Source organism: Doryrhamphus excisus, linkage group LG13 (genome assembly GCF_037039965.1).
Source record: "Doryrhamphus excisus strain RoL-2023G ecotype Guam linkage group LG13, RoL_Dexc_Guam_v1.1, whole genome shotgun sequence".
Lineage (NCBI taxonomy): Eukaryota > Metazoa > Chordata > Actinopteri > Syngnathiformes > Syngnathidae > Doryrhamphus > Doryrhamphus excisus.
In genome coordinates this window covers 3,762,963-3,773,837 of record NC_136369.1, presented here as the reverse complement: position 1 = coordinate 3,773,837, position 10,875 = coordinate 3,762,963, and the positions used below count along the sequence as shown (strand labels likewise).

The 10,875-nt window shown below is 36.8% G+C and overlaps 1 protein-coding gene across 2 annotated transcripts in view; it reads right to left on the bottom strand.

The window, feature by feature from the left end:
• Positions 1-5,400: 5,400 nt before the first annotated feature.
• Positions 5,401-10,875, bottom strand: part of LOC131139865 (protein kinase C-binding protein NELL1-like) — a 237,854-nt gene continuing 232,379 nt past the window's right edge. For both annotated transcript variants that reach the window (XM_058089792.2, XM_058089793.2), the window contains one exon: positions 5,401-10,146. In XM_058089792.2, the coding sequence (XP_057945775.2) occupies positions 10,096-10,146 (51 nt within the window). In that variant the 3' untranslated portion in view covers positions 5,401-10,095. The remainder of the gene's footprint in view (positions 10,147-10,875) is intronic.

Here is a 10,875-nt window from a genome sequence, read left to right as displayed (position 1 = left end):
AGAAAAGGATAAGCAGAATTTGAATTATTATAAGGCTATTTTTTGTTATTTGCACTTTATTAAAATTGATTTATAGCTTATTTACTTTTAAAATACTGTTTTTTATTTTTTATTGATTTTATTTATTTTTATTCTGACTCCTTTTTTGTTAAAAGTAAAATCGAAATATTGGTCTTTTTGATTAATAAGCCTGACTTAAGCCTTAAAAATTTTTTCTTGCTTGATTTGTTTAATTAATTATTAGCAAATGTTAAGATAATAAAATTACTTTAAATAAATAATAATTGAATAAAAAATCTTTGTGATGATCAAATTTTATCATGTTATGTTACTATGCATTCAACTTTATTCAGGTTTTAGCTTGTTAGCTTGTTAAACTCTGCGTGGATTTGATTTATCATTGAAAAAACTAATTAATGAGATCAATTAAATCTGTACAGTGTTAATATTTAATTGGCCACAGGCTACTCTGCACTGAAAAAAATCGAGCCTCAATGTCAAAAAGGTTAAGAACCCCTGCTCTATAGCTTGGCATGGCTGAAGACTAGAATGAAGCTAGTCACCACGTAACCCAAGTGGTACTCACTCATATTAAAGAGAAACTGACTTTTAAATTTGTTACTTTATGTATATTCTCGTGCCGAAATGGGGAATATGTCAAGTGATCTACTTCTGTTTTTGCCAGTGCCTTACAGCATGCTCGGGGATATGATGTGCTCTTTTAAACATTTTAAAATACTGTAAGACGTTCATATAATTGCTATGTTTATTTTATAATGTAAAGATCAATGTGTGCATCAAAGGAACTTCATTGGGGTAGCAATTGCGTTGCTTTTTTCCAGTCTTATTCTATGAAATCATCATAAAATAGTCGCAAATAACAAATAGGATGGGCCAAAGAATTGATCCCTGAGGAACTCCACAGTCAAGGGGGATTGTGGACGAGGTGTATCCCCCAAATCCCACAGTAAGGCATCTCCCTGACAAGGCTTAAACCATTCAAGGACAGTCCCTTTGACACCCACACAGTTCTCCAAGTGAGATCAAAGAATATTATGGTCTACTGTGTTAAAAGCAGCAGTCAGGTCTAAATGCACTAAAACGGCTGAACCACCAGAATCTTCATTAAAAAGAGAAGATGAAAAACCTCATCAGTGCAACTCAGTGCTATGAAAGGCTCTGTAACCTGACTGGAAGGTGTCTAAAATCCAATTTTTATCTAAAAAAGGCTGCACCTGTGCAAGAATGCTTTTTAAAAAAATCTTTGAGATAAAAGGTAGGTTTGAGAGAGGCTGATAATTAGATAAAATTGAAGGATCAAGACCCGTTTTTTGTTAACAAAGGTTCAACAGTAGCCTTTTTACGAAAGGGCGGCACAAAACCAGAGGTTGATGATATTACAAACGACGGGGGAGAGGAAGAAGGCTTAAGACTAGGGATGAGCAAGTACACCACTATCTGTATCTGCATCTGCATCTGCATCTGCATCTGCATCTGCATCTGCATCTGCATCTGCATCTGCATCTGCATCTGCATCTGCACCAGTTCACCCATCTAAATGATCCGTATCTGCTTGTGTATACAGCATAAATCAGACTAGGGTGTGGTTTAAACAGAAACAGGTAGGCTTAGATCTGCACATTACATCTGAAATTGACAAGGATTGATCAGAAGTTGCTATATTTATTATTATTATACTGCTATATGTGTACTGTGTATGTGTGTAAGTGATCTGTAAGGCTTATTATACATTTTTAATGATCTGTGTGAAGTTGGTGATTCATGCAAACATATGTTACGAGACAGGTTTACCAAGTAACTTTAGATACTATTAAATATATAATATAATATTAATATATAATATAATATTATATACTTTTATTTTTATTTTAATTTGTATTTTTATTCATTTTTTATTATTAGTTATTATTATATTATTATTTAATAATATAATATATCATATTATATTAATATAATATATTAATATATTATTTATTTTATTTTATTTATTATTATTATTTGATAAAATAAAAAATTAAATAAAATAAAATAAAATAATTACATTATATTATATTATATTATATTATATTATATTATATTATATTATATTACATTATATTATATTATATTATATTATATTATATTATATTATATTATATTATATTATATTATATTATATTATATTATATTATATTATATTATATTATATTATATTATATGTTACGAGACAGGTTTACCAAGTAACTTTAGATACTATTAAATATATAATATAATTTTAATATATAATATAATATTATATATTTTTATTTTAATTGTAATTTGTATTTTTTATTCATTTTTTATTATTAGTTATTATTATATTATTATTTAATAATATAATGTCATATCATATATCATATTATATTATATTAATATAATATATTAATATATTATTTATTTTATTTTATTTATTATTATTATTTAATAAAATAAAGAAAAATAAAATAAAATAAAAATATTATATTATATTATATTATATTGTATTATATTATATTATATTATATTATATTATATTATATTATATTATATTATATTATATTATATTATATTATATTATATTATATTATATTATATTATATTATATTATATTATATTATATTATATTATATTATATAAGATTCAAATTGAATTGAATCAAATTGTTTGTACACTGCATCAAATCATTCTGTTTTTAAAATGTATATTATATGGTAACCAGTGTGTCTGGATTCTAGTCACAAAGAGATTTACATCCCTACCATCTATACTCATGCAGTCGGCGAATTGTTGCTGAGGGAGTTCTTCCATCACTTCAGTGGTGACTGCTGTGGCTCCTACCCATGAATGGTAAGCACCCTTGGGTGGAGCCTCCCCAGCAGGCTAAGTGAGGATGGTCGGGTTGCTCGGGGCCACCACTCACCATGACCACAAGCACCACAGCGCAGACAACAGAAGTTGCTTTACAGCTGACTGACGCTAGGTTAATTGATTGAACCCCCCACAGCGTTCTTCGCCATAGACTTGTTCTCCCCAAGAGGAGTCTAACACCATCCATCCAGATCTGTAGCAAGCAGATGCTCATGGAAATACATCTTCTGACAGTAGTTTGTGTTGCATATTTACTGTATTCTCTGGTGTTTGAATGCAGATGTAATCAGCAAAGAATACTTGATTATATTGAAAACACCACAAAATATAATATTGAAACAGAAATGGTGCTAAATCTTTTTAATTTTCACATTACAAATAAGAAATGGGGAATATTTCAAGTCATCTACTTCTTATTTTTCTTGCCCACAAAGTCCTGTTGAGACTAGAAAGTGACATGAGAGTTGATTTTCACCCCCGTCACATCACACTCCCACAAAACTAATCCCATCAAATCCGAATCCCATTTCTCTCACTCCCATGTTGGGCTTCTTTGTAACGTTGTGTGTCATCAGGCATTAGTCAGGTAAGTGGAGCAACCAACCAGCAACCTTAGTTAGATTCTTTTTCTACTTTAACTGTGATGTAGATCCAGTTTGAACAGGTCGGCACTTACACCTAAATTAACTCCTAAGGCACTCACACTGCACACACAACACTTCTTCTTTCTCTTTCGACTTTTCCCATCAGGGGTCGCCTCAGTAAATCAATCTCCTCCATCCAACCCTGTCTTCTCCATCTGTCTCTCTCACACCAACTACCCTCATGTCCTCCTTCACTACATCCATAAACCTCCTCTTTGGTCTTCCTCTACGTTTCCTACCTGGCAGCATCCTTCTACCAATATATTCACTATCTCTCCTCTGGACATGTCCCAACCATCTCAGTCTGGCCTCTCTGACTTTATCTCCAAGGCCTCTAACATGTAATGTCCCTCTGATGTAGTCGTTCCTGATCCTATCCATCCTGGTCACTCCCATTGAGAACCTCAGCATCCTCATCTCTGCTACCTCCAGTTCTGCTTCCTGTCTTTTCCTCAGTGGTACTGTCTCTAGACCAGGGGTGGGCAAACTTTTTGACTCGCGGGTATTGATATGACAAAATGTACGGGGGGGGGAGACTATATATTTTACACGTAACAGTCCACCTGGTATTATTGTATCTGTAAAATTGTCATGCAATCTGCTATTATTATTTATTATTTTATATTTATATTTAAATATTTTAAAAATAACAAAATATTATAAAATTACAATACTAATTATTATATTATTATTATGTAAAATATGCAAATATAACAATAATATTATATATAATTAATATAATAATTAGCATTAATATAATAATTATAATAATCACAACAGTTCTAATAATAATTATAATAATCTAATAACAATCTATTAATAATAATAATAATAATAATAATTATTATTATTATTATGTGCTTGTGTCCCTTTTTTCAGGAGCACTTTGTAAACAACAGACCATGTCAAAAAACGAAATTGATAAAACCATCAAAAGGTTGGCTCAGGCCATGATGCCAGGTTGTATGTTGAGTTTAAATGAAATACTTTGGAAAGATTGGGCGGGCCGTATTCAAACACTTGGCGGGCCGGATGTGGCCCCCGGGCCGTAGTTTGCCCACCCCTGCTCTAGACCAAACAACATGGCTGGTCTCACCACAGTTTTGTATACCTTTCCTTTCATTTTAGCTGAAACTCTTCTATCACACATCACGCCTGACACTTTTCTCCACCCGTTCCATCCTGCCTGCACATGCTTCTTCACCTCCTTTTCACAATCTTCATTGTTCTGAATCGTTTATAAATAAATAAATAAATAAAATATATATATATAAAACAAACAAAAAAAAACTTAACCTGTATGATGGAAAGCAGGAAGTGGACAAATGTAACAGTTACTGATTGTAAAAGTACCAGATGGAGGGGTAGGATTTAATAAGCTTTGCTTCTTCCTACTCCTTTTGGACATGTGGAACTGTGAACTGATTATGGGATGCATTCAATTGTAATCTGATGCATGTTCAAATGAAATAAAACCATTACCATTACCATAACTTAAAATCACGTGTTGTGTGATTAAGAATATATTCCTGTTGTTTTAAGCGTTGTCTGTGTTGCTGTAAAACAGCAGCTTCCATAGTGGGCAAGGTTTACTTCTTTCCCCTGAAAAAGGGGAGCAGCATGTATTCGTGGCTCAGCAGTGGTCCATACTGCTATCCATTCGTTCTTGCATTTCCTCAGGGAAAAAGAAAATGGTATTGTAGTAATAAAGGGAAACATGGAAGTCTTTTCGAGGATTGTATGCTGGTGGTGGAGCAGGCTGTAATATTTGCTGGTTTGTCCTCCAGGAGAACTTCTCTTGTCGTAATGACACCAAGACTTGAAATGGCAATGGTCATCAAACTGAACTGGACAATCACAACAAATACAGTAAACAACCAAAAATTTTATTAACTGGAGAATGTTTTACAGCAAACTCTTATTACAACACAGTCTTCAAGTCAAATGACACTTAACCCCTTGGGTACGAGTACAGCAAATGCACCAGGTGAATGTCTCCAGTGTGTTCGTCTATCAAAAACATGTAGAATCATATCAGGATCGAGAAAGTCCAAAATTCTTTTTTTTTTCTTAAAGTCAGACATAATGGAGTAACACAATGGCTTGTTTTTTTGTTGAACAGAAGAACAACATTTTTCTCAACATTGACTTATTCTTTTCTTCTGGTTTCTTTGTTTCGTACATGTGTACACATTTTTATTTTGTTTGATTATCACGTGGAGATGTTCCCCACGGACTTGTAAGTGCAGTGAATTATCTGCCAATGCAGATTGTAGTGTACAAACACACAGACTAGTCTAATCCATAATGTTGTCCTAAAACAGTGAAGAGACAAACTATGGCAGTTTACTAAAAGGGTTAAGAAAAATAAATAGCAATAAAACCACATACATGTTGCTTTTCTCTCATACTGGACTTGAAACACTCCTAGGAAGCTGTAATTAATGAGCATTGACATTAGGCTTTCTTTACACACCCCTTCACTTTACATTCTATTTACAGTAAACCAAGCTACCCCACAAGTTGAACACAGTATGCATGGACACAATAGTAATAGAAAACTGTATAATTTTTGTCAGTATGTAAAAACATTTACACGCAGACTTGCAACTCCTTTTACAGTAGTATTTATATTTCATACCAAATAAATCAACTAAGCGAGCTGGAAAATGTATTGAGGGATCTTTTTACATATGTCTGCGTTTGACTGTTGTGCTCAACAAACGAGAGCGGATACCATGAACGTCAGTCATCGGCGGATACGTAGAGATATGCTCCGGTGAGATACAAACAGATTCCATGGCAAACAGAAAAGACGAGGTCACTGTGACTAAGAGCTAAAAAAAAAGCCATGATGCACCTCTTTGCATGCCACCATCCCCTCTACAGGCACAATAACGCAACCCCACCTTTCTCAATAAGATTGTAAAACAACCTCTCAGGGTTTAGAGTCCGAACACAGGAAGGTCAAAGAAAGGAATATACACATTCACAATTTGGTGCAAATTTAAGTCTCATCACATGAAATGGATAAATACATCTTCACAGCACAAACTGTGACTCCATACGATCATACCTCCAGAAACTCATTAGGCAGCTACACAAGCACAATGTAATGAGAGCCGCAATGGCTGTTTCATTCAAAAGGCTTCTTTTGTGTTAAAATCTTAGGTGTGGAGTTTCCTTATTATTTACGTCTCTGGTGGGTTGTTGTTGTTATTGTGGCCCAGCGTGGCTGGTGAACAGCCATCCTGCATAACAATAGGTCGTCCGCCTGCGTGGTGGAAAAACAACTCGTTAGTGGGCACTCTTCCCGTGGAAATCAGGTAACAGGTGATGGGGCAAACCTCCGCCTTTCTACTTCTCACTCTATGCCCTCAAATCTGTTGGCGATGCAAATAAACTGCTAACTCTGAAACTACTCTCCTACATTGTGACACGAGTGTAAGGATTGTTTTGTCTCTCTAATAGAGTGGGTGTCAATGGTTGTCCCACAGGCAGAGTGGCTACAAACGACTTGTTTTGCCACGAGGCTGAGAAAACGACCTATTGATATGCAGGGAAGTCGTTCACCGGCTGCACCTGGCAACATCGACAACATCAACCCCATTGTGACCATTCATTCATTCATTTTCTACCGCTTATCCTCACGAGGGTCGCGGGGGTGCTGGAGCCTATCCCAGCTGTCTTGGGGCGAGAGGCGGGGTACACCCTGGACTGGTCGCCAGCCAATCACAGGGCACATATAGACAAACAACCATTCACACTCACATTCATACCTTATGCTTTTAAATACTGAAACACAATCCATATGTAGTATTCTAGTAGTAGTCACAGCGACCGCCTCTCCCTACATGGCGGCACACAGAGCTCTGTTTGCCATCATTGCATGTTTGCATGAATCACCAATTCACATAGATCAATCAATAATCTATCAATAAAAAAAATCATGTCTAACAGATCACTTACACACATACACAGTATAATACACATATACTACAATAGCAATCCATCATTCATTCATTTTCTACCGCTTTTTCCTCACAAGGGTCGCAGGGGTGCTGGAGCCTATCCCAGCTGTCTTTGGGCGAGAGGCAGGGTACACCCTGGACTGATCGCCAGCCAATCACAGGGCACATATAGACAAACAACCATTCACACTCACATTCATACCTATGGACAATTTGGAGTGGCCAATTAACCTAGCATGTTTTTGGAATGTGGGAGAAAACCTACACGTGCATGGGGAGAAACCCCATGGTCGAGGGTGGAATTGAACCCTGGTCTCCTAGCTGTGAGGTCTGTGCGCTAACCACTTGACCGCCGTGCCGCCCCATTGTGACCATCCTGTGAGGAAATGCCCACCAGGGACACAATAGGGAAACTCCATCCAACCATTTCTATGCTGCTTATCCTCACTAGGGTCACAGGTATGCTAGAGCCTATCCCAGCTGTCTTTGGGCGAGAGGCGGGGAACACCCTGCACTGTTCACTAGCTATCCATCCATTTTCTACACTGCTTATCCTCATGAAATGTATCAAATGTATTCATGAGATCCTCTTTTGACTGACTGATGACCAATGCAGAGTAAAACACACCACTTGACCACCTCTGCTGGGATAAGCTCCAGCTCTAAGCCATATAATGTGAATGAATGACTATTATCCTATTAAAAAAAAAACATATTGTTAAATGATTACCTATCAAAACTGATCATTGTATTGAAGCTCATTAGATTGTGCAAGTGTACCAGTTCTAAGTGTTTACCGTTGTATCGCTTTTCCAGACAACTGTACTGGAAAATGTTGTCACGTGACCAAAAGGTGACCCCGGCAAACCAGATGCTTTATGGTGGTATCCAACAAAATGTTCATTCCAGAGTCTGTGCTCACACAAAAATGTGGACGCAATGTTGAAAATCCATCTCACTTCCTGTGGTGAAAAAAAAATGCACCACTGACAGTGATGGACTCAAAGTGTGATCAATGCGACACTAAAGGGGCACGTGAGTCCTCTCTAGGCAAACATTAGCATGATGGAGGAGAGGACAGAAGAGAATCAGCAGATAATCTGGGGTGTTAACATCTGAAGTACAGCAGAAGGACCGCTGACATTTTCTGTCTTAATGAGTCTGACCGTCTGTAAACAAATTGGACACAGTGACCTCCTGGCATATTCAAATCCGGATGACCAGGACTTTAATTATCCCAACTCTCACCGCTTCCCTTTTTTTTTTTATGTCCCCCTGTCAGATGTCTGCCATAGAGTACAGAGCTGAGAAGCCTGGGGACACGACAGAGGCAACTGACCCTCCATCAAGTCCACCGGTTTAATCAACGTACACCAGTACCGCTGGCTGGCCTGGCCTCATGATGCTGTATTGCATCATCACACATATGCCGCATATGTTGGGCATGGAGTGCATCAGCATTATCAGAGGCTATTAAAGACAATAATATTAATAGCTCAGCAGGACAGACAACTACGTCCCCACTGTGAAGCCGGTGGACAAAGTATCCTAAAATACTCCTCAAAGTTGACATGCGATTTAAAAAAAGTTGATTTTCATAGTGCATGTGTCATTGTCAATTGTGCGAATGAAAAAAAAAAAATGACAAATACATACACATTGCAATTCAAAGTTGCTATGCGTAAAGTTTACTTATGAACATTTTAAAAATCCATCCCATAAAAGCTAAAAAAAAAAAAAAACAATGTGACTAATGTTATCTTATGATTGGTATAGTTTCTTCTGTCACTTGCATAGCTCAGATTTTAGCATGTGATCATACTGTAGCTTTAGGAAAAATGAAAAAAAAAATGACCACCACCATTTCACAGATTTTTTTCTGTCACTAGCAAACAATGTTGATAGATTTGTTGTTTTTATACATAGATTTGGGCTTAGTTCATGTCTTCATCCTTGAACTGAGGGCTGACTTGCTACAGTGAGTCACTATTGCCCCCTGAGGTAAAAAGTGGTATTGCATGCTTGGGCAGAGGTCAGTGTGTTAACTTCAGTAGATATTGCTGTGAACAATGTGAGATGATTATTTGACTGTTTTCTATTCATATCCAAAAATTTATAATTTTCCCATTATGTTATGTGATTTTAACTTGATCGCTTACATACGGCGTCTTTAAAATTAAGCACTTGAGTTTGATATCCAATTTCTGCACTGGTCTGCACTGATTAATTGCACAAGTGATGAAAGTCATTTTTGTTAGCGAGTGAATGTGAATGCATGGTCCTTTTTTCGGACTTACATGAAACTATCCAAAACAAAGACAAGACACACGATTGAGTGGTGGGAGTAACTTAGGCACCTTCTGAGCCACACGTACAGTCACATCCTGTCAATTGTTACTGGGGAAAAAAAAAACATTAACATCTCAACCGGTGTGTGTTTGTATTTTCTGTGCACACAATGACATGCACAAGAGTGTGCAAGAGTCTGTCAAAAAATGCAAGGGCTCCGTTGAAAAGGGGGGCGCTGCAGCCCTGTGGCGAGAGTAGGGTTCAGGGAAAGGGGGCGAGAGAAAGGGACGAGAAGAAGCAGTTCTTCAGTTGTTTTCAAGACAGTCGAGATCCACCGAACAGCAAACGTTCCCATTCTGTGTGATGCGACATGAGAGCACAAGGAGGAAGATACATTACAGTGTTGCATATAAACAATGAAATGTAGCAGTGGCAATGAATATGAATGAATCAAGAGTTTAAAGCAGGGGTGCTCAAACTTTATCAACCTTGGCGTCAATAATTGATCGATAAGACATGTACCAGACCTGTCTGGTGATGATGACCTGGCAACAGGTACAATAATTATACTATAATCATAGAGATGATAATAATAACATGGGCAAATGTTGCCTTAGCCCACGACAAGCTCATACTGAATTCGAACCTTCGACATTTACTTTATGTCCGCAACACATTTACTGCGACACACACAAGCACAGGTTTTATTCATGTCTCAAATTACTAAAGTAAGGGTGTCATTCCAGGTCTCCAATAATGTTAAAACCCATACTGTACACAGGTTTTCTATGCTATAACTCCAAATATATTCAATTTATAAAGAAGGAATGCTATCAATTAACTGTGTTAAACAAGGTACTATTCATTCATTCATTCATTTTCTACCGCTTTTTCCTTGGGGGTGCTGGAGCCTATCCCAGCTGTCTTTGGGCGAGAGGCGGGGTACACCCTGGACTGGTCGCCAGCCAATCACAGGGCACATATAGACAAACAACCATTCACACTCACATTCATACCTATGGACAATTTGGAGTCGCCAATTAACCTAGCATGTTTTTGGAATGTGGGAGGAAACCGGAGTACCT